This window comes from Semicossyphus pulcher, unplaced genomic scaffold (assembly GCF_022749685.1).
Source record: "Semicossyphus pulcher isolate SPU_LCO1_2020_fin unplaced genomic scaffold, fSemPul1.0.p SCAF_19, whole genome shotgun sequence".
Taxonomy (NCBI): Eukaryota; Metazoa; Chordata; class Actinopteri; order Labriformes; family Labridae; genus Semicossyphus; species Semicossyphus pulcher.
The window spans coordinates 1,606,764-1,630,325 of record NW_027211692.1 but is presented as its reverse complement, the minus strand read 5'-3'; the positions used below and the strand labels follow the sequence as shown (position 1 = coordinate 1,630,325).

The 23,562-nt window shown below is 44.3% G+C and overlaps 2 protein-coding genes across 3 annotated transcripts; one reads left to right on the top strand and one right to left on the bottom strand.

Moving 5' to 3' along the window:
* Nucleotides 1-2,237: 2,237 nt before the first annotated feature.
* Nucleotides 2,238-19,944, bottom strand: supt5h (SPT5 homolog, DSIF elongation factor subunit). Of its 2 annotated transcripts, XM_069668362.1 has the most exons (29): nucleotides 19,840-19,944; nucleotides 19,515-19,619; nucleotides 19,136-19,289; nucleotides 18,950-19,018; nucleotides 15,527-15,596; nucleotides 15,335-15,403; nucleotides 15,041-15,106; nucleotides 14,914-14,944; nucleotides 14,708-14,776; nucleotides 12,912-13,163; nucleotides 12,640-12,729; nucleotides 11,969-12,039; nucleotides 11,685-11,790; nucleotides 11,384-11,474; nucleotides 10,942-11,078; nucleotides 10,538-10,693; nucleotides 10,165-10,311; nucleotides 9,882-10,028; nucleotides 9,519-9,644; nucleotides 8,934-9,018; nucleotides 8,574-8,684; nucleotides 8,310-8,412; nucleotides 7,644-7,771; nucleotides 7,170-7,278; nucleotides 6,861-7,019; nucleotides 6,578-6,746; nucleotides 5,135-5,332; nucleotides 3,973-4,068; nucleotides 2,238-2,829 (listed from the first exon to the last, which is right to left on the bottom strand). In XM_069668362.1, the coding sequence occupies exons 2-29, from the start codon at nucleotides 19,599-19,601 to the stop codon at nucleotides 2,689-2,691; spliced, it is 3,237 nt and encodes a 1,078-aa protein (XP_069524463.1). In that variant the 5' UTR covers nucleotides 19,602-19,619; nucleotides 19,840-19,944; the 3' UTR covers nucleotides 2,238-2,688. The 2 variants fall into 2 exon arrangements, with proteins under 2 accessions (XP_069524463.1, XP_069524464.1); XM_069668363.1 differs by lacking the exons at nucleotides 18,950-19,018; nucleotides 19,136-19,289; nucleotides 19,515-19,619; nucleotides 19,840-19,944 and adding an exon at nucleotides 15,708-17,559.
* A 645-nt stretch (nucleotides 19,945-20,589) lies between these two features.
* Nucleotides 20,590-21,456, top strand: triap1 (TP53 regulated inhibitor of apoptosis 1). Its single transcript, XM_069668777.1, has one exon. It carries the CDS (start codon nucleotides 20,725-20,727, stop codon nucleotides 20,947-20,949), a length of 225 nt encoding a protein of 74 aa, XP_069524878.1. The 5' UTR covers nucleotides 20,590-20,724; the 3' UTR covers nucleotides 20,950-21,456.
* Nucleotides 21,457-23,562: the final 2,106 nt, after the last annotated feature.

The window sequence follows — 23,562 nt, the reverse complement described above, 5'->3', positions numbered from 1 at the left end:
AAATCCCATCTGTCATTTATTGGTCTGCCTCTGCCCCTGCAGAGCGTCACTGGTCAGATTACAGGTGTTAGACTTATTTAACAGAACATTTATGTCAAAGGTTACCTGTTACCAAGTTTGAACGTTTTTGCCAGAATAAGCACCTGAACTCCCTTTTTGGCGAGAAAAAAAGTTTAGCAGGAGGAAAAATGTTCTTGCAAATCATAACATCACCTTTGACCCGACACAGGAATGTTTCCTGGATGAAAGTTATTTTTCACCACAAGTGTCTGTTGCTCAACCTTTTCCTCGGGGTCAAATAATCGATCATACTAAAGATATTTGTGATTATGAAACAGCTTTCATTTCGTCCCGGCGGCGCACATCATCACCTCCTTGTTCTTTAATTTACCTCGTTAGCTATCAGTAAGTTATTGAGATTTATTGATCCCACACTGTAGGAAATTAACTTGTTACAACAGCTCAGAAAACAGTGATTAGTAGTACACAGTATGAAAACGATAACAGTACGATAGTATGATGATTTTCTAAGCTAAACAAAGACATGACAGTAATCTTACACGACAAACAGAATGAAGCTACGCTGTGTTTACAGTGAATGAAGGAAGTACAACTCACCTGAAAGAACACACGAATGCTTCCAGCTCCTTGAGGCTGACCACTGGGCCCAGTGTGCCCACTGTGCCCACCGGAGGCCTCCGCCTGTTCCCTGCCGCCCGGTTCGTGTGATTGACTGTTATGATAAGCTGTATTGGGTTATTGATCAAGGTGTTCTATATAGGTGTGGCTTAAGTAGGTAGGAGGCAGGGTCAGAACTGACGTCACACTTGGGGCCGGTGGCTTTGGCTCATTGGCCGATATCAGTTGCACCTGGAGTGAGCGAGTTTTTGGTGTTCAACAGAGGACAAAAAAAAAGACGCCCAAGGCAAAACATCTCTTCAAACCAAAAGACAGGAAAGCGGAAAATGTAGAATCTGTAGGCAGGGACGTGGATTTCTGGGACGGCAAGTGTTCTGGTTTCCACTTGTAGTCCGAATAATATTGACCAATCACGTATCAGCAGGCTGCGGCGTATGCAGGACAAACAGTCGTGTGGAGAGCAACAGCAGGCAGAACGTAACCCACCGTAACGACATCCCGGCTCCCATCAGCGCGATCTGACGATGATTTATGATAATCTCTATAAACAGACACCTGCATGCTAACAGCTAACAGCTAACAATCGGCTCTAGATCAAAAATTCTACTTTATATGAATTCCTGTGAGGCTGTGTCACAAAAGCCGTTCAGCGTTCAGATTTCCAGACTTCCTCGAATGCATCAGAAATGATCAACCAGACCAGACAAACTTAAAGTTAAAGTAGTTAAAGTAGTTTTCTCCTCCTGAGGACAGACCCGACAAAGCCTCATGTTGACTTTTTACTGATCTGCATCATGATGTTGAAGTTTCATCAAATGTAAGACCTGTTAATTAAAGTCAATCACGAGTAAAATGGGTTCTTTTCTGTAATCACTGCAGCACGGGGAACAGGAAGTTGTTTATCGCTAACCACCGGCTACATGCCCCGGCATGTTCACAGGTATACCCAGAGGATATATCGTCGTCAGACCGCAGCCGATGGGATCCGAGACGGACCGGGAGGAGGCCCTGGGGTGGACGCAGAGCTCGCTGGAGGGATTTTATATCCCATCTGGCCTGGGAACGCCTCGGGATCCCCCAGGAGGAGCTGGAAAATGTTGCTAGGGAGAGGGATGTCTGGGTCAACCCGGCCCGGGTAAGAGGAAGAAAATGTAGGGATGGGTTTTTCACATTAATTCATACATGATAAACGGCTTTGAACAATTGTGCTTGGACATTTTTTTTGTGCGTCCCATCTGGGAGAAAACATCAGACCACGGGGCCTCTGTAGAAGTAACACAAAGCGAGTGAGCACGTCTTAAACAGATGAGCTCTGAGGCTTCATGTTGTTTTCTGGTCGGTTGGTTTGTGGCCGCGGGTCACCAAAGTTTAGGACCAAAACTTCACAGTGTGGCTGCTGCTTTCAGGATTCTGATGCGGGTCGTTTATGATCTTTGAAGTCTAAGTTGTTGGTCCGGGGAAACTTAGAATTAAATTCTTTAAAGCCTGCAAACTTTCATGAGGGACAGCAGAGAATCAGTTGAATCGTCTCTCATCAGCGGAGCGCCTGAAAGCTGTCGGACCAAAGTCCCGGACCGACCTAAAAATCCAACAAAGACTTGGACTGGTTCACAGTTTATTGACATGTTACAATACGTTTTTTAACCCTTCTCCACCAAGAAAACCAAAAGTACTGACAAACATTAAGAAAGCACTAAAAACAGATTGAGACCACTACTGAGGATGCAGTAAAGCTAACGAAAAACTAAAAGATAAAACAGCCAGAGGAGCCAGCCAGACTCGTGGTGTGTGTTCACAGAGAGACTGGCTCACAGAGAGGGAGAGGAATGTTCTCTGCCGGAGGCGAGTGGAGGCGGTGGGATCAGCTCCGTGTGTGTTTCGAGGGTTTTGGCGCTCAACAAAGTAATAAAAACGAAACTCCCAACAAAGCGTTCTACGCTTGAGCCGACAGTATTCTCACTACTGTCCTCTGTGTGTGTTCCTGTACTTTGTCTCTGTGTTGTGTTAGAGTCTCTGTGCCCACGTCTCTCTCCCTCAGCGTGACCCCCCTCAGTGCTCCAGGCGTCCCAGGAACCGCAGGTTGAGGATCTTCAGCTGGTCGTCCAGCTCCATGCGGACGATGCCGTCGTCTCCGTCGATACTCAGCAGGATCCCCGTCGCCTCGCGGTCTTCTCCCAGAATCACTTTCACCTGTAAACCAGGAAAAAATCACCAATGTTAGCGGCTTTTCTACATATTTCTCATAGTCGTGTGTTCTCCAGATGATGCTCATAAAAATGAAACAATCGAGTCGTTGAATTCCTAGAAACAGAAACAGGACATTCGAGGCAACAAACCAAACATGTTTTAGATTTTATCCTTCATGGCCAAAAGTAAGCGGACACCACAGACAGCGTATAAGAAGAGGACGTAACCTCCAGGTCTGAAGAGTGAGGGCAACGCACAAGTGATTTAAACCTGCATTCTTTCTAATGTCCAGCAGGGGGTGTCTCCAGTCTGATCCTATAGAAGTCTATGAGAACATGCTCCTCCTCCTCTCCTGATGTATTCCCTCAGTAAACATGTTCCTAATGAGTTTATGGTCTCAGTCTCTAGTTTCAAGTCTTCTTCAGCACAGCATGATGTTCATTTAGTCACTGATGCTCCCACTGAGTCACACAGAGGGGAGAGAGGGGCGGGGTTAGGAGGCAGATGTTAAGATTGTTTGTTTAAAGGCAGAATTAGCTTCACGATTATATCAGTTTTTATTGATTACAGACGAACAAAGTTACTAAGCTAGTGTTAGCATTAGCTTAGTGTTTGCTCCCCTCGCCCTAAGATTGCCTCTTTTTGCTCCAAAAAAAACAAGATCATGACGTCATGTTGTCTACGTCCACTTCTCATATACAGCCTATGGTGGACACAAAGCTGTGTGTGATGGTTGAACATGTGCCACTAAAAAACAAGTAGTCTAAAGCTGAAGCTCCATTTCTTGTTGCTGCTCGAACAGAAGCAGTGTCTATTTTCTACTTCGCTGACACGTTGTGAGGCGAACACCTGCAGAGGATCGTTTTACCTGGTTTTAGTTTCATAAATTAGAGAGCGTCTGAAGTGTTTGATTCATACAGTAATTCAGCAGATGAAAGCAGCACTTTAAAAACTGGAAAACACACAAGTACTTAAGATATGAAGGATTACTCCGACACGCTTTGACCTACAGATGTGTTAAAATGTGAAACAGTATAATACCCCGTTTTCTAATTATAATTGAAAAGCACTTTAATAGGAAAACTGTTCTTCTGTCCCAGTCTTTGGGGTGATCGATGAATCAGTGATGTAGAGAGGAACAGTTACCTTGTTGTTCTTGGTCGGGGTGACGGGCTCCAGGTGATCACTGCTGATACTGACCACCTTCTCTGACTCCTGCATGAACACTGAACACATCCCTCCCTGCAGAAACACACACACACACACACACACACACACACACACACACACACACACACACACACACACACACACACACACACACACACACACACACACACACACACACACACACACACACACACACACACACACACGCACACACACACACACACACACACACACACACCCCGTAAACACCACAGCACTTTAACCGTTATAGAAGACTAAAAGGGCGAACACTGGATTCTTTTTTGTTTGCAGAGTACAGAGACGTCCGATAGCTTCACCTGCAAAGAAAAGGTCGTTCTATTTCTGTTTTTGCTTCATCTCCCTAAAATCGGTCCATCCTGGATGTTCTGGAAGTTACGTATGTTATGCTCCAACATTTATGCTTCTTATGATACCTCAGAACCATGGAGGTTGTTGTTTGCATGGACTTGATTATCAGTTTAAAAAACAATAATCTGCATGATTATAATAATTATCACTTACATAATCAAACATTCAATATGATGTCGCATCGGCTGAAAGTCGAAGCTTTCTTTTAAAACGACTGAATGCTGAACGCTGCTGTGACGGTGATCGTCTTTCAGGGGTTTCATGCAGCATGTTTTATTAGCACGGCTTTGTTTTCCTTTCTGTTTTGAACAAAAACTCTCTTCTCTTAGAAACAGAAGTAGAACCAGATGAAGGACAAACCCAGAGTGAGTCTTGTAACTGGGGTACTAAGCAGTAACATATGTAACAACAGAGAACACTAACAACCTTCACGCACCGCGTGGGCTGAATTATGTTTCTGATCCTCGTCTGACTGTCGGCATTCACACTCTGTGGAACTTGGAGCTGACCAGAACAATCAGTCTGAGGCTCTTTAAAAACATTTCTTTAGAAGAGAAGAAAAATATTTCAAAGTTTTGCTTTCAGACTTTTGAATCTGATATGAACTTTTGATAAATGAGCTCTGAGGATAAAACTACAGCGTACACACGGCAAACGTTCCCAGAAACAACTACCCATCCATCATTAGACAAAAAACAACTTGTCCTGCTGCCTCTGAACTTTAATAAAGTAAACACTGTGTTTTTACCGTGACACTCCTGATGACCCCGGTCTGTCCCATCAGGTCCATGAAGGAGTCCTTCACCCGGACCAGGATGTCGGTGGTCACCCAGTCGCTGCTGCCCTGCTCGATGTTGGAGCCCGGGGTGTGCGGGTTGTAACCTCCAGGAGAGGGCGCTCCAGGCGTCATGGGACTGTAGCCCACAGGACTGGGACTCGGACTGGCCTGTGAGGAGCAACAACACAAGAACACAAGATGTTTCTGCACCATTTCTCCTGCAGCCTAACGAGTATAGCACATATTGACTTTTCAGTGGAGATATATCTGTGTCTTTAATACGTTTTATTTTGATCAGAACATGCACGCAGAACACAGAACGCAAAAAAACGATGCTTCAGTTGATCGATAAACAGTGTCGTAACACATTCAGTCCAGCTGAGCCGGCCCTGACCTCGTAGTTTACAGCGCTCTCAGGAGGCTTGGGCGGTGTCCGTTTCTTCATACTGTCGTACCTTCGTGCTGTAACACCGGGCTGTAAGCTACAAGAAGGTGAAGAAGGTGAAACTGCAGAGTGGCTGGCTGGAGGTAGTTACTGTAATTACTTGGACATGTCTTCCTACACAACATGTGAACTGTTAACCCAACACGAAAAATAACAGCTTCATTTGTCGCCGACGTCCTCGTCTCTCCGGGTCACTGCGCGTGTCTGTTTCAAGTTTCCAGAGCGTGCTCACGCTGTAACTGTCGCCATCTTCTGATAGCAAAGCAGCCGATAATTTAATGAGGTCATCGGCTGTCGGCATAATACACGGCATGCCGGCCATAATAAGAGTTACGTAACCTTGTACTATTTGTTACGTCTTTCTCAGCTCCGTCCTCTCGTTCCTCCAGCAGCAGCCTGACCTCTGCTGCGCATGCTGTGCATTACATCACCTCTATGACATCTGCTTCAGTTTCATAGAACAATTAGATTTCTGATGGTATTAAAATTTATACCACTGAGATGTCTAAAGACCCTGGTATACTGCAGAAAGCCTAGCTCTCAGCACTGTCTGCACAGTCAAAACCAACTCGCTTCATATTACCCTCCATATAAATAATCTGTGAAGAGTGTAGCTTAGCGAGGCTTAGAGAAAGTTTTCCAGAGAACTCTTCCTCTCCAAAACAAACCAAAAGTTCACACTGTAACTGAAGTGTTGTTTGGGGCTTCAGGCGCTGTGAGCTGAGCTGCTGCTAATGTTAGCTTAGCTTGTTTCTCCCTTAAGAATAAAGCAGAGGACGCTTGACAACAAAGCTAACCGTGACAGACGAGCTGCTACCTCTGCGACCTGAAAAATGTTTCGACCAGCATTCGGTGGTGATTTTTCCTTAAGTACATTTTGTTTAAAGCTCGTTTTCTGCTAGCTCAGTTAGCATCCAAATTCTTATCTTTATCTTCATTCTCATAAGTTACACAGAACCATCTCCTACCTGATAAGCCATGGGGGAGGGTGTCGGATGGTAGCTGGCTGGAGAGTGTGTGTTCTGGTAGCCCACTGGTGAGGGCGCCACCTGGTGGTAGCTCTGAGGACTGGGACTGGGCTGGTAGGAGCCCTGAGGTGACGGAGCAGCGTAGGGAGAGTACTGCTCTGTGTTATACCTGAGCACAGGTGGAAGGTGACGGAGGTTAGAGGGAGTCTTCCTGCTTTTATCTACAGTTCATCCAGTTACACAACATTTTAATTTTAACACATTACTGTGTGTTTACACTCACATAGCAGGCGTGCCAGGTGTCTGAGGGTTGTACTGAGGGTTGACCTGTGGGGACGGGACTTCTGGGTAACCTGGGGTCTGGGGGTTCGGGGTCCCCCCGTAACCCTGAGGGGACGGAGAGGGCTCGTCATCGTAGCCGAAGTCGTACTCCTCGTCGTTCCTGTGGAGAAGACAGTTATCAAGAAATCAAAAAACACAAGAGAAACCAAAAAAGACTCGTTGAAAATAAGCACACATGGACGTGCTGATCTCAGAGTGCACGTGTGTGTGTGTGTGTGTGTGTGTGTGTGTGTGTGTGTGTGTCTGTTACCTGGAAGGTGTGTTGGGGTTGCTGGGGTCCCAGGCTCCACTTTGACCGGGCGTCCTGCTCCCATCATGCAGTGGGGTCTGAGAGCCGTAGTGAGGTGTGCGACTTCCCGCTACGGGGCAAAAGATCGACTGATGAGTCATGAAAAACACTTCCAGTCACACACAACAACGCTGCCACACAGGATTGTGGGTAATATTGAACCTCCTAGTTCTGTGTCAGTATTGATGGTGTTCACTCAAACTTGGCCCACTACTGTTGTTACTGTACAGCGCCCCGTTGACGAGAACATTTTGCAGCAGTATGGAGGTTCTTCAGCACCGCGCAGACGGCATTTTTACACCCCCATGAGTTTCTAAGTTCTAAGTTGCTCATTTTTTGGAGCCAGAAAGATGCTTAAACTTAGATTAGACAGAGATGAACAACAGATCCTCAACATTACACATCAAAAAGGGACACACAGAGGGATTGTCTTACCATCATGCAGCGGTGTCTGAGACCCGTACATGGGCGTTCTGGAGCCGGTTCCGTACATGGGAGTCTGGGAGCCGTACATGGGAGTACGGCCGTGGATGGAGGTCTTTCCACTGTGTCTGTTTGCTCCCCTGCAGGAAAAGAGGTGATGAATGAACACTGCGGGTGCTGGTTGTGTACGGATATTAAATTAGGGCTGCCTTTCTGTATTGATACTTTTCAGTGCTATGACTAATACGACCCTTTTAGTAGATGAAGCGGTGCAGGTGGACTTACAGCTGCTTCGCTCAGGAAATCAGCCTGAACATGTGTCCAAGTTTCATCAGGTGTGAAGCACAACTGTTATCTGCTCGCACGCGGTGTTGACTTTGTTTTTATTGACTTCACTACAAGCTGTCCGCTCGTCTGAGCGTTTTAATCGCACACACTAATAAATAACTCACCATCCGTGTGGATGTGTGCAGGATGACTTTAGTTTCACAGAAACAAACTGAAAATTAAGGTCATTGAATGTTTGTTTGCATTACAGCTCTGACCAATGAGGACCTGGTACCTATGTTAGACCTAGCTGAAGTACATCCCTACTTGCTTGGATTTAATGTAATATAACTGCTACGACCGTGGGTGGAGCAGGAGGGGAAACAGGTGAAGCTGTGTTTGAGTACGTACGTGGGAGTTAAGCGCTGTCTGTCTACAGAGATGGTCTGACAGGTGGAGTGCAGCTCTACTCTGGCTGTAGACTCTGTTGCGTCCTTCACCACACCAATGTAACCTGGGAAATGTAGGCAAATGCATCAGAACCACAGAGTGTAAGAAGAAGGAATAAACTCCACTTCGTCCTGTGGAGAAACCACAGATGTAACTTTATGCCAGTGTCTTTATGACGCCTGCGTGAAACATGTTAAATGCTGTTTTTCTCAGTCACAGTCTCACCTTTGTAAGGACCCTGGGAGATACGGACGGTCTGACCAATCAGATCGTTGTCTCTTCGTCCCCTGCCCCGCCCCATTCCTCCTCCACCTCCTCCTCCTCTCTGCTGAGCACCTGCAGGACAACCAAACATGTACATCAAACACAATTCACACACTGACGATGTTTGATTGATCTCCTGCAGGGTGCCGGGCGGGGTTTTCTGACTGTGAGCATTTTGCAGAGAGAAACTTGTTTTCTATCGAGCACTTATCTGTCAAACATTAAATACGTAGCAGACGATCAGCCGATCTTAAACTCTGCTTACTGGAGATTTTGCAACGTCCTCCTGCTTCTGATGTATGTTTGTGTTTCTGCACTCACCTCCTCCGCCGTGGTGCATGGGACTGCTGATGCGAGGGCTCATTGGAGCAAATCCTCCCACCGTGAAGTTGGTCACGTCTCGGGGCTGAAAGCAGCAAACACATTTTAGGATAAAAAGCATTTTTCAAAATAGAAGGTAGAAGCAAATATGGCATTTAAAATTCATATAAACAGAATTACTGTATGTACAACAAGTGTGTGAAAGAAAGGCTGCTGATGCAACATGCTGCAAGAGCTTCACAGTCAAAAGATGTGTGAGGGCTGTACACAGTTTTGGATCTGCTTCAGGAAAATTGTTTTTACTGGCAACAAATAAATCCTTTGGGCCAAATGAACCTGAAGTGATTCCGGTAAAAGAGCTCGCTCAGTGCAGACAGATTGTTGTTTTAGCTGTCTGAGCAACCGAAGCTAAATACTGGAGACCCAAACTTTTTATTACTAGCAAGTCATTCAGACCCTACAGATGTAGGTTTAACTACCCAGCATCTCATCATCTGCTGTATCTCTATAAATGACATTCATCATGCAAAGCCTTCAGCCAGAAGAGCCCACAGCGACACATCGAGCAGCCAGTGCAGTGCTGACCTTTGATCCACCAGCCAGCACCAGGTGTCTGGTCTTACAGACGAACATGCCTCCGTTCTCCACCAACTTCTTACAGTGGAGGAAGGCGAAGCCTCGGAACAGGTGACGAATCTCGCCTTCACGGCCCTGCAGGGGGAGCACACACACACACACACACACACACACACGCACGCACACACGCACGCACGCACACACACAAAGCGAAACACAAGGAAAATACTTTAGATAGACTCAGTTTTTATCACGTTTCTGTGTCCATGGTGGCTAAACCAAATAAAGTGAACCGTTGTGTTGTTCAGCAGGGCAAAGACAGCTTTACAGATAGTTCATCTAAAACTGATGAATGAATTCTCTCGTCCTTACAGAGTGCGGCCCGTCGATGACCTTGACGATGTCCTTGACGTGGATGTTGTTCTGCTCCGAGTCCAGAGCCACAGCGAAGCGGTTGTCCTTCCTGCGGTTCACCGCCTGATGCCGAACAGTCATAACCTTCCCGTGCATGTTCAACACCTGGGAGACGCAGCAGACGTTACATACACTTCCTTTCACTTGGCTTTAAAGAGACTGAATGACGAGATCTGCTGTAACTACAGACAAAGATGGTTCATGACACTGGTGTGGACGCAGTACCAGGGCAGACTATCACCTGAAACGTCTCTCTCTCCAGTCGGACGATGACTCCGACAGTTTGGGGGTCCAGCTGAACCAGCTCCCCCCACTCATGCTGCCCTCCTGCATCAACACCAGACGCCGTCTCTGAGCAGAGCTGCAGGTCTCTGGGCAACACCTTTAACTGTGCGCAGGTAGATAATGAAGTGAGATGAGGTGAGTTTGTCACAGACTGTACAATCAGACATATCTTTGTCTTCTTAGGAAGAATGCAGCTGTAAGACACTTTTGCATTGGCTTCCCTTTATACACCCCGACACTTACTTACACCTGTTTAGCTGATATAGATTTTGTTTGCATGAACTGACTCTAAACCTCGCTATCTTTAACTGAGTGGGCGGAGCTTGTACCTCGTGCATGGTGAGGTCAGAGAACAGGATGACAAAGTTCTCCTCCACTCTGACGATGAGGCCCGTGTCTCCCTCGTATCGCCCGGCGATCACCTTCACGTGGTCGCCCATACGGAAATATTTCCTCAACTCGTGAGCAGGGAACTCCAGGGGGTCCTGAGAGAACACGCACACGCAGAATCACACACACACACACACACGCAGAATCAAACACACACACACACACACACGGGACAGAATGAGGAACATTTGGTATGAATGGGACAGGCTTCAAAAATTTTTGAATCTTTGTTGACATTCATATGGGTGTATCGTGTTTATGAGGACAAATTGTGTTTCTGTACATAAGTGCAAGTGTGTGTGTGTGTGTGTGTGTGTGTGTGTGTGTGCGCATGTGTGTGTACCTTTAGGTCTTCGTGTTTGGGCATGATGGTGATCTTGTTTCCGTCCACACTGAGGATTTTTCCCTGCAGGTTGATCAACTCTCCCTCACAAACCTCCACGTTGTCTCCGGCCTGCAGGTTGTGTTCGCGCTCCTTACCTGCACGCCCGCACACACACACACACGCACGCACACACACGCACACACACACACGCACGCACACACACGCACGCACACACACACACGCACACACACACACACACTTTTTGTTTAGTTAAACTGTTATAAACAGGAAGTTACAAACTGCCTAATAAATAAAAGTAGGCTGAAAAAGACAAACTTGAACGTTCATCAGAACTTTGAACGCTCGATAACTTTTCAGTCTGGCGTCAAACTGTCTCTCACTTCACTAAAAGGAGGTTTTCATGGTTCAGAAGGTTCTGACTCAGAGAAAGGCCGCGTACCTGACTCTGTGACCACCTCCAGGTCGATTCCTTCAGGCTGGTCCTCAAACTTCTCCAGCTCTGACAGAGTGGGCTTCACTCCGTCTGTGATCTGACAGAGAGACACGAAAACCAGCTGATTTCTACGCACAACCAAATTCATCTTTCAGCTCAAGTTAAAACATGACAATAATAATACAAAGGTTCTTTAGGAGTTCTGAAGGAGGTTTTTTTCAGACTCTTTTGTTGTCAGAGTAAGGACTCGGCAGCAACATGGATTAAATTAAAGAAAGCCAGTTTGTGAAGTGAAAGGCGTCCTCACCACGGCCGACATGGCGAAGCTCTTAAACAGGAATCCTTTGCGGCTGTATCGGTTCCCCTCAAAGATCATGAAGTCTCCATCATGGCTGACCTCCCCTCCGAGGGACCTGTCAATCAAATAAACACCTATCGCTCATACAAACAGCTTAAGACTCAAACTATTTACTGCACCTTAAAGTTTCAGCTTTTTAAGAGGGTGTGTGTCTGCAGTGTGTGTGTGTGCCTGCAGTGTGTGTGTGCCTGCAGTGTGTGTGTGTGTGTGTGTGTGTGTGTGTGTGTATGTACCTGATCTTCTCAGCATCAAACAGCCTCTGAGCAGGTCTCTTAAACTTCTTCCTCTTGGCGAACCAGTCTTTCTACAGGACAGAGACAGACACACACAGACACACACAGACAGACACACACACACAGACACACACACAGACACACACACAGACACACACAGACACACACACAGACACACACAGACACACACACAGACACACACACAGACACACACAGACACACACAGACACACACAGACAGACACACAGACAGACACACAGACACACACAGACAGACACACACAGACACACACACACAGACACACACACACACACACACAGACACACACAGACACACACAGACAGACACACACACAGACACACACAGACACACACACAGACAGACACACACAGACAGACACAGACAGACACACACAGACACACACACACAGACACACACACACACACACACAGACACACACAGACACACACACACACAGACACACACAGACAGACACAGACACACACACAGACACACACACACACACACACACAGACACACACAGACACACACACACACACACACACACACAGACACACACACACAGACAGACACACACAGACAGAGGTGTAAATGAACAATCAACACAGTGTGTGAAGTTAAAAGAGTGTGTCGGAGTGTGTTTGTGGTACCAGGCTCATCTTGGCCTTGATGCGGTCCAGGTCTATACGAGGGATCATCTTCAGGGAGATGGTGTTCTGACTCGGCTCCACGTAGTCCACCTGCAGAATCAAACAAGCTCATTACTTTATGACCTTATCAACAGTTGGACCACTTCACAAACTTCTCCACAGCTCCTAACAGCATGTTACGTTCTTCTCTGGTGCTTTATCTAAAAACAGCTGTGAGCCTTGTTTGTTGATTTGAAGGAGGACTGAGGGCGGTTTGTGTCACCACTGGGTACCTGAGCGATGTCGTCCTTGTACAGGCCCCTCTTCAGCCTGACCCAGGACTTGGGCTTCAGGTTGGTGACCTCTTTGACGACCTTGAGGACGTCCGTCATCTCTTTGATGGGAACCATCTGCTGGTTCCACAGACCCATCCTCAGGTTACCGATGCCCTCGATGGCCGACTTGACGTGCGTCTGTTTGTACGACTCTACGTAGATGTAACCTTTGACGTGATCCGGGGCCACCACGGACTTGATCTGCAGAGGCTGTGGGCGGAGGACGGGGGCGGTGGGTTAGTTACAACTGTGTTCCAATCGCATAATAAAAAGCAGCAGGGTCAAAGTTAGAAAACACAGAGACATCTCAGCTGTTACACAAGACCTCCACACGTTCCAGACATTATCATTCAACACAACTCTGTTTCAGCTATAAGAGTATCAGAGTTGGCTGAACATTAAAACATTCAAGCAGACTACTTTCTTTCCGTTTGAAGTCACATCACGGCTGTTTTCAAATATATCAGGTAACCGCATGAAGCACTGCTGAAGAGCATCTGAGACACACTGACTGTATTCTGTGTTTTTCCTGGTTTTAATCACCGGATCCTTTTGTTTTGGAGAGTCGGAAACGTCTGTGGATAATCCTGCCTCTGTGAAAACCTGTGGAAGATTAAATGAAGGAACAGGCCCAGTACCTTCTAATAAGCTAGCACCAGCTTGGCTCCCAGCCCTCCCCAACATCCTGTGGCTGCTGAAGCTGGCTCTCATTTAACCTGGCTAAATCACCATGGTAACTTACTCTGCAAAGCTAACCTGGTGGGGACCAGGTTATGTTCAGGGTGTTGGTTTAAAATCGTCTGTAAAGCCCGTCTTTCACTAATAATATCGATGTTCTCTGTGGGTAACAGAGATCATAAGGAAACTTCTGGAACTTGACGTTATGCAAAATTCCAGCTGATCATCCAAACAGTAAAAGAGCGATGAAGACATGTTTGGTGCTCGTCCGTTTTGCACGGCCTTTTTTGCAGCTTAAACACGGACAATAAAACAGCCTGTAGGTATTTATCAGATTAAATCAAATTCATTCATTTATATTGGGACAAATACTAAATGTATTTCCTCGCGCCTTCATGAGGTGAAATTATCCGACCTAACTGAAGCTCCTGACTATACACCTGAAATCCTGTGCATCATCGTACAGTGTAAGAGTTGTACTTTGTGTAGTTGTTGAAACAAACAGGAGGCACCGAGAGCGTTTCATGAAGTGAAGAAAAACATTTCTGCAGCATTCCTTTCGTGCCTTATTGCAGCAGCAGTTTTTGGTCTTTACAGGAATCATGTTGTATATAATCATGACGCTTCTCATTGAAACAGTCTGACTGAAGCAGACAGCAGATGATCGCTCCTTTTTGGTCAGAAGAAGCGTCACATGACTCGTAAGACGCCCCTTTTTCTGTGAGCACGCTCAGAGCCTGAAGCAGAAAGCCTGAGTTAACACAGGAAGTGTTCAAAGTGAAAGTGTTAACACAGAACGTCATGAAGGTTCATGATACCGGTTATCTCCAACCGGGGTTCGAGGCTTTGATGAGCCAGCTCACCCAAAGACAGCCGGGGTATGTTGAACGCGCTTCGTGGCAAAAGCCTCGTAAAGACTGAACACTGAACTTCTGCTTAAACAACGTGAGCAGCCTTCTTTCTGACAGCAGCATTTTAGAGGCTGTGAAAGAACGCACTTCAGCGATCAGCCTGATTAGCCAATCAGAGCGCAGCATTCAAACAGAAAATGTAAGAATTAAAGTGCAGCTTCTTACCGTGTCTGTGAACTGGTAGGCGATGAACTTCCTCATCAATGCGATGGCCGTCGCCCTCTCCTCACCGATCTGAAAGGACAGGATATGTTGAGGATCAGTGTGTGTGTGTGTGTGTGTGTGTGTGTGTGTGTGTGTGTGTGTGTGTGTGTGTGTGTTACTCTGTGCATTTGCTGTGATGATATGTGTGTGTATTTGAGCACACACACCTTACACTTGACCGTCCACAGATTGGGATCCCTGAGGAGAACAAACAGAATTTCACAATAAGACAACTTGATTATCTACTCTTCCTCGGGTGTCTTGATGCTGATTGGTGGACCTTTGTTTACATACTTTACTCCAGGAAGTAACTGCTGCTGGGTGATGTCATCAGAGAGCTCCTCGGACCCTCCAGAGAAGCTGCACACCACAGGAGAAGAAAAAGAAGGAAGGAATGCAATAAAAACTTTTTTCATGAGTTTTGGAAGAGAAAACAAAAACAATTCCAAGGAAAGAAAACACTGGTGCACACTGGCGTGAGGAAAGAACAACTCTGAATGAGTCATTAGAGCCTTTTAAAGTCTGTCATGCAAAGTATGTGTTGCTTACAGCTTGGAACCATCTCGGAGATTAAACAAAGATACTCACTGCTCGCCTCCTGAAGACTTGGCATACTTCCTCATGTAGTATTCACCCAGGGCCTCCTCTCTGGAGTCTCTGCAACACACAACATCAAACACACACGGTCAAGATGCACAGATGGTGATCGTCCTAAAAAGGTAAGGACTGAACTATTTCCACAGTGTGTGAAGTAAACAGAAACACTGAGTCATGTTTCACCTCCAGAGGTTCTGCAGCCTCCTGGATCCAGAGTGATCTTCATCCAGAACCACATGGTCGATGTTTGACACTGAGAGGGAGAGGAGGGGAGTTACTCTCACGTTTAATATCTTAAATTAAAGGAATTCAGATTAAATAACAAACAAGGATTGTGACAGTTAAAGTAAAAAAACAGACTTACCTTCAGCCTCCTCTGCTCAGGACCGACCACAAAGACAGAGACAAGAGGAAGAGGAGAATAAAGGAGCAGAAAAGAGGAATAACAGGAGCAGAGCGACGTATATAAAATGGGGAAGGAGAGGAAAAGGAATGAAGGTGGGACAGAAGAAGAGAAGAGAAAGCAAAGAGGAAGGAGAGTTGAGGAGCAGAAGAAGAATACGAGGAAAACAGACAAAAGAATAAGGAGAGAGCAAAGAGCAGGATGGGGAAAAGAAAAACCAAAAAAAGAGGAGGACGAGATGTGGCAGGAGAAGAGAAAATAGGGTGATGGTGTAGCAGCAGCAGAGGGGAGGAGGAGGGTGTAGGTAAGGGCAGAAGCCAAAAGACATTTGTCATCAGGGCAGAGCACACAGGAGCAGAGTCAGGCAGCAGCAACACAAAGCATGATGGGAGAAAAAAACAACAGAAAAACAAACCGATTAATGGTGACGGTACGGCACAGAGAAGCATGAGGCTGTGACGGCTCAGTGTGGTTCACGGCGACAGTGCAGCAGAAACAAGACTGGACTCAAATACTGTCCAACGCACACCTCACACAACTTCCTGTTTGTGCTTCTATAGCCAAAGAGTAAAACAATGTGTTTGTGTTAAAGCCTTTATCCAAGTTTAACTCTCACAGAGTGAACTGACTTCTCGCACACATTTTGAACTTGGAATAATGTTTGAGCTTGTGTTTTTTTTCCTCGGTGTGAGAGTTGTGTTCATGTTTACGGTTTCCCTCAGTGCACTATTTTACTACTACTACGACTACTTCACTACCTTTATGGCTCTAACGTGTTACTACCATGTGCCGGTGTGAACTTTAAGATCCTTAGGCAGGATCCATTTGTCTCTGCTGCAGAGACTCGTGTGAAAACTACAGTGGAAGGAGAGTTTGCAGCCAGAGCTGTGAGGCTCTAGAGCAGGACTCAGGAACCTTTTCTATTAAAAGGGGCCATTTTTCATTCATTCATTTTCCTTTTGTTGCCTTTAAGAAACATTTTATAACTAAAGTTTGAAAAGTGCTCTTTAAAGAAAGATCATTATTAGCAGTGGCTGACTTATCTGTAACATATTAGTAATTTCAAGTTGACACAATTAGAAATCATGTTTTTAAGTCGCTGTCACTGTCGTCAACAAACGAACCAAAGGCAGCATGGCGGTGACGCAGGATTGAGGAGCCTTCGCGTAACATTTCCGTCGCTAACTCAACATTTTGCTGCTCTCATCACAAGAGTTTTGTTTCTGCCGTACTTCTGCCGTCAGTGAAAGTATGCATTACCATGTGCCACATAAAAAGCTTCAACCACATCCGTTAGTCCAAACATTTAAAATAAAAACTGTGCAGTCGTCTACCAGGTAGCAGAGTCGGGCAAATGATCACACTTGGTTCTCTGATTGATGGAAACATTCTCTCCAACTGCTCTGCTTTACGTCAAACCTCTGGATGCAAAATAACACTAAAAATCTTTATGTGACTTTCGAGTTAAAAGGCTTTTTTTTTCATTCATGTGACAACATTGTAAAACCAGGGCCCGATGTCGTTCATAATGTGGGGTCTGAATGACTCGAGTGACTTTGTCATTTAGTCCCAAAAATATGCAGAAATAGGGCCAGGGTTAAAAAACTACTGAATTCTCGGATGACAGAAAGAAACGGATTAACATTTGTTTCTTTACAAATGAAAATTATTTTAATCCCATTTAAAGCGTACGAACACTCGTATGAAAGCTATGTGCAGAATTTATCTTTAAAAAGCTCCTACATTTAGAAATAATCTGTTCTACAATAACATCATCATAAGGACAGAAAGTGGATTTCTTAGTAGCCAATTAAATGTAATGTGACTTTGTAAAGTGAGTTGTTGCTGTTCAATGAGCCAATAATGGATTTGCCCTCGGTGCTCCCTCACACTAAGCTACACACTCACAAATACAGCTGTGCTGAGATGAAGTGGGGTTAATACATTCTGGGACATGGAGTTTATCAAATGGATGAGACTGATGCTCCATTTGCTTCAGATACACACGGATAATAATGGAAACATCAGAGCAGGAGAGTATCTGGAGTAGAATTACCGTTAACTGAAGAGGACATGCATGACAGAGAGGAACACCAATAAGACAGAGAGAGTTCAGTCAGACAACACGCATGTAAAACAGCCCTAACTGAGGCTACACATGCTCTCTACATCACACAGGGGCCCTGCACTGAACCATAAGCTGTCCAATTCAATGACTGATAGGACCCTTTGAACACTTTAATTAATGAAATACACATTTTAATGGTATGATGCAATAAATGAGAGGATCAGATCCTGAACAGATTGTGTTTAGTCTGACCTCGAGATAAGGAGCAGGAATGGATCAGGTGCTTGCTAGTTTAAGTTATTTTGTTTGCATGTAAGTAAAAACCTCCTTTTCAAGAGTGTGATCAGTAAATTATTTGTATTTAACTTCAATTATTGACAACAGCATACACAGTCCTAAATGTTGCGTCCATGTGTTATAACACAGTTTACTCTAAAACCAGATTTCACCTGCGATCTGTAGCTGCCGCCAAGATCGCTGCATTGTTCTGACCAGACCTGTTTTTATCTTTTACTATGTTTTGTGTTCTGTATTTTATGCCTGTCATAAAGCTCTGTTTGTAACTGTGTAAAGCACTTGTATGTATGAATGGTGCTTTATAAATAAACTTGCCTTGTCTAGAGGTCAGAGGTCAAACACAGACACGTCTGAGCTGCAATTCCACTGTTATTGTTATTTAATTAATTATTCATGACTTTAAAATGTGCTGAAAATTTCCCAGAAACATCACAACTGAGAAACGTGAGCCAACATGAGGTCTTTAAATTGTTGACATTCAAAAACACTGGAATAGTTTCATCAGAGTAAGTCTCTGTGGTTTGTGTCTGTGACGATGGTTGCAGCTTAAAATTAAAATATATAATTGCATTTTTATAAACAAATGTTGCCGTATCCATTTAATACGCAACAACTTTCCATGAAGTAAACCACAGGTCTGTACACGTGGTCTTCAAAGTTGCAAAACAGGATGTATATGTACAAAGTGCTATCACAAAAGTATCTGTTTTTTTGTGTGTGGGGGACTTTTGGAGTATGCGCCTTAAATAAAACGACACCAAATCAAGCATTTCATTACTTTTGTCTCAGCAAAGTGGAAAGGGCAATCAACTGCACCTGAACAGGTCGCATTTCTCACCTTTCTCCAGAATATCTTCAGCTCCTTCCTCCCACTGATCTTCCTCGTCCTCATACTCATCATCCACATCTGGACGGAAAGGGGAAAAACAGTAGTATTAAAACTTTATTGAAGCTGCCCTGATATCTGAAAAGCAACAGATGTCTCCAGAAAAGATGAGACACAGAAGAGGAGGCAGATTCATACCGGCTTCGTCCAGGATAAAGCCTCCATGCCTCGGCTTCTTCCTGGGACGGTCATCATCGTCCTCCTCCTCCTCTTCATCATACTCGTCCTCATCCAGGTCCTCTCCCTCCTCCTCTGCTACCTTGTCGCTGCCGACAGGGCTGCCCGTCTCCTCCTGAGTACGGATCAGGACAAAACAAATGATCAATTAAGTATCAATGTTCACTCTGTCCTCGCTGTAATAACTGTGCACGCTTGTATGTTAAGTGTTGCTGGAAATCTCTAGCAGCGCTACTTTGGTACTTTAATCCACTATAATCCGTTACATTCAATCACAATGTTTACCTGAATGTACTAGGTACTTAGCTGTACTAGCATCACAAGCTAGCGGTTAGCATACCTCATTCTCTTCCACCTCCTCGGCCTCTCCATCGCTGCTGCGCTCACTTTGGTTGTCAGAAAAGTCGCTGTCGTCGCTGTCAGACATCTTGTAACCCTTGGTAGACTGCAGCAGCGAATATATCATTAAACCACTATTCTGACGTTTGAATCAAACGCAGGCTGAGGAGCTAACATTAAGCTAGCAGCTCGGAAACATCAGGCCACAACAATCAGGATGGCCTAGCAAAGCATGCTAATGTAGATCGGATAGATGTAACTTCCATGATATCTCCAAATCAGCTGCAATCAATTGTTAACCGATGAGCGGCACGACAATAACTTACCTCTTTGAACTCCGGCCTGTGTTTAATATCCCGTTAATCGATGAATAAATGTATATATCAGCTTAGTTCGATTACTCTGACGCCTCTCACGTCTTCTCGAGGACCGCGAGATCTCGGGAAACTCCACAATATCTCGCGGGTTTTGGATAGCAGCTGGGTCAGAAGAGTAGACGTCTCACTCCAATACTATTTGTTGAAACTTATTTTCACTTTCAGATAGACTGCCTCTGTTATTACGTCATATAAATGTATTAAAAGAACTCATGCATACCTCATGCATAGAAATATACCTAATGAATAAAAAATTAAATAGGTATAACCTTAGTGCTCTCAGAAGGGTAGCCTAACTGTTTTATCGACCAACAATTCATTAATAAGACCATTCTGTCACCGTATTCGTATAAAACATTACACAATAAAGAATTTAATTAATTTATTGATAAAAAAAGGGAATTCATTTTAATGTTAAATAAAACAATATTATTCAATGTTTTTTTCCCAGTGAGGATACTATATTAATAAACCTGATGTATCCTCTAGTTTTTTCAATGTCATAACAACAACATACTACACGCAGTGAGTACGACCAAATGAGGGGCGGAAATACAGTTTTTTTTAATATGTAATCGTATGAGCTTTATTTCAGCTAAAAAAAAACAAGCGGTTACTGATTTTAGTCAGAGTGATTCATCATACACAACACACTATCGCTGATACGTCGTGACGCCACTAAAGTTCGACGGCGCGATCCAACCAGCCAATCCCATCCCGCCGTTCAAGGAAAGTCACGCAGTGCGCATGTTGACACAGCTCCTGGTTTTGAAAACAGTTTAAAAAATCCTCCATATTTCGATTTTTTTGTCGGCTTTGAGGCTGCTGACGGAGATGAACAGCGTGGGGGAGGCCTGCACCGACCTGAAGCGGGAGTACGACCAGTGCTTCAACCGCTGGTTCGCCGAGAAGTTCCTGAAGGGGGACCGGAGCGGCGATCCGTGCACCGAGACCTTCCGGAAGTACCAGCGGTGCGTGCAGAAGGCCATCAAGGAGAAGGATATCCCGATCGACGGAGTGGAGTTCATGGGCCCCAACAAGGACAAGCCCGAGAGCTGATGGAGAGGAAAACACAGACTGATGATCAATTCTGATATCAATACGAATCGTGCCGTGTCCGCGAGGCCCACTGAGCATGCGCAGAGGCAGAGACGAGGTTGCTGCCAAAATACACCGTCAGTGGGATGAGGAGACTGAACCTGGAAAATGTGTTTTCTGAGTCAAAACACACAGAACTGAGCTCTGAACAGAGGAGTTCTTTATTTTCGTTTCTGCTGCTTTTATTTTCTCGTTTATTTAACATGAAGAATGTGATCTGCTGTACCGAAAAACTGCTGAAACAGCTACTAACAACTATTATTATTGATTAATTTGTAAGTCATTAAAGTAAAAACAGAAAATGTGCTGGTTGCAGCTTCTCTAATGTAAGGACCTGCTGCTCTTCTCTGATTTATATTGCCTAATCTGTTTGGGAAACTTTATAAACTAAAGAGTTAATAAAATAACTACTACTAAATCATCAATAAAGTAATAATAAGTTTGAATAACTGTTGATCTTTTTGCCCCTAAAGTTTATCCCAGAAGTGATACAGTTTTACTGTTCTTACTTAATTAAAATATTTATTTTGATGTTTCTTTTACTTTTCCAATTATCTTTATTTTCTTAAAGTAAGGTCAGTACATTCTTACACAAGCTTTATCCTTTTTTAAGTGCATCAAAGATTGAGCACATCTTTCTTTGAGAGACATTTGAACTCATGTTGTAAACCTCTGGAAACATTCGTAGTGCAAGCAGCCAGCGTGGAGCCCAGATGGATTAATACATGTTCTGTATCTGTAAACACATGTCCTCTGGAGGAAGAACTAATTGCAGCTTTTCTCACCCTTTACACCTCTGTAACAAATATCAGTGTGAAGCAACTCTGCAGGATACTTTCAGCATTAAATGCCTTTACACAGAGCTCATCGTGCTGTGGGAAACATCCTGCGCAGCGATAACAAAACTCTGACCAGTCTTTGTTTAGTTTACTTTGACTGTGATAATGTGAAGCTGTGGTTTTGTATAAAACAGTGACAGTTCATGTGTAGGAAAGGAAGGACTGATGCCTGTGAAAAAATTAATCCTTCCTTAGTAAGATGTTTTTGTCTGACAGCTCATTCACTTTCTGCAAAAAAACATTACCCAGAATTCATAGTTTTTGGCTGTGATGATTTTAAAAAGGAGTAGCAACAATAATCTGTCATGAAAGTTTACCATGAATGCAGGTTTTTTCATACTTTCAGACATTTTAAAACTCAAGATTCACTTACTCACTTTCTCCAGAGCTTTCAGCCAATCAGAGAACAGTCAAGGAAGATTGACATAGTGACAAATTAAGGGTTTTTAATATGAAAAATCCCTTGAATGGCACACAAATTAAAATAAAAACTAGACACATTTGAATCTGTAACTGTATCCATTAACAATGCCCATAAAACCCTGCGGAAGATTAACTACTTACAAAGTCTTAAATGGGTAAATTACTCTTTTAAGGTGTTTTACAAACACTATTTGGTCACAATTGTTTTTTCCATGTAAAAGGAAGAGTGTCACTTTAATTACAGATATTTTCCATATGAACTCTTCCACTGCTGCAACACATGATAGATAAGTTTTATCTTCCGATAAAACTGGGTTCAGAGATTGTTGCCATGGCTCCAGTAGCTGTGAAATATCATAAACTTTGATTACAACAGGTCACTGCAGGAAATAGAATGAGATTGTGCCTTACAGAAATATTGTGTTGGATCTGAACTAACCATTTTAACACCAAAGTCACACAATAACACAACAATCTAACCAGTCGAGGGGAAGTAGAGCAGCAGCTCCTGTGTCCTGTGAGCTTAAATCACTGTTTTTCTGAATGGAGTCTGGTGTGTGTGCAGAGAGCGATGTAACGTCTGTGTGTGGTTAAAACAATCCTCTTCCTCTGTAACAAAAAGGTCTATCTCTGTAGGGATCCTTTCTGTCATGTTGTCACACACGTAGAATAACAATCTGAGCCTGTCAGTGGAAACAACAAGAACTTTTAGCGGACGACCTTTGATCAGAGGATCAAGCTTTAACTGTGACACCTGGTAAAAAAATAACTGTCCAGTCTCGTTCCATCTCTAGATTTTAGTATTTAGTGAGGAAGCTTGTTTTTGGGGTCAGGGTTACTTGTTTTTTCACTGCTGGATTTGTTGTGTGGAGCAAAGTTGATGCTAAAACGTCGGGCTTCAATCATCAAGAGGATCAACTTATCAAAAGCAGTTCAAGCGATTCTGTATGGCACACTGAAGCTGTATTCAAAACATCTTGTTCATCCAGTTATTCTTCTTTTTTTTGTTTTGTTTTTCCAGCGTTTCTTTGTCGTCCGCCTGTGAGAGCATCACCAGGGGTCCGTTTCACAAAGCAGGTTTATTGAAAACTCACAAATTCACAAAGGGAGGTAACTCAAACCAGAGAAAGAGGGGTAACTCTAGCCTGTTTCACAGAGAGAGGTAACTTAAGCTCTCCGTCAGTTACCGTAGTAACAGACTCTATGAACCTCACCTGGTCGCGAGCAGGTTTTCTTCAGGACACTCAGAGTTTCGCTCCGTCTCCTCCCTCTAGAATATAAAACCCTCATTCGACGTCCTCGTTCATTCAGC

Excerpts from the sequence above, each read along its gene's own strand:
- triap1 (XM_069668777.1), top strand. The coding sequence starts at position 20,725 with ATGAACAGCGTGGGGGAGGCCTGCACCGACCTGAAGCGGGAGTACGAC.
- supt5h (XM_069668362.1), bottom strand. The coding sequence starts at position 19,601 with ATGTCTGACAGCGACGACAGCGACTTTTCTGACAACCAAAGTGAGCGC. Across the intron at positions 14,777-14,913 it reads TGTGGACGGTCAAGTGTAAG|ATCGGTGAGGAGAGGGCGAC; the intron begins GTGTGTGTGCTC and ends CTGTCCTTTCAG. Across the intron at positions 9,019-9,518 it reads TGCTGGCTGGTGGATCAAAG|CCCCGAGACGTGACCAACTT; the intron begins GTCAGCACTGCA and ends TGCTGCTTTCAG.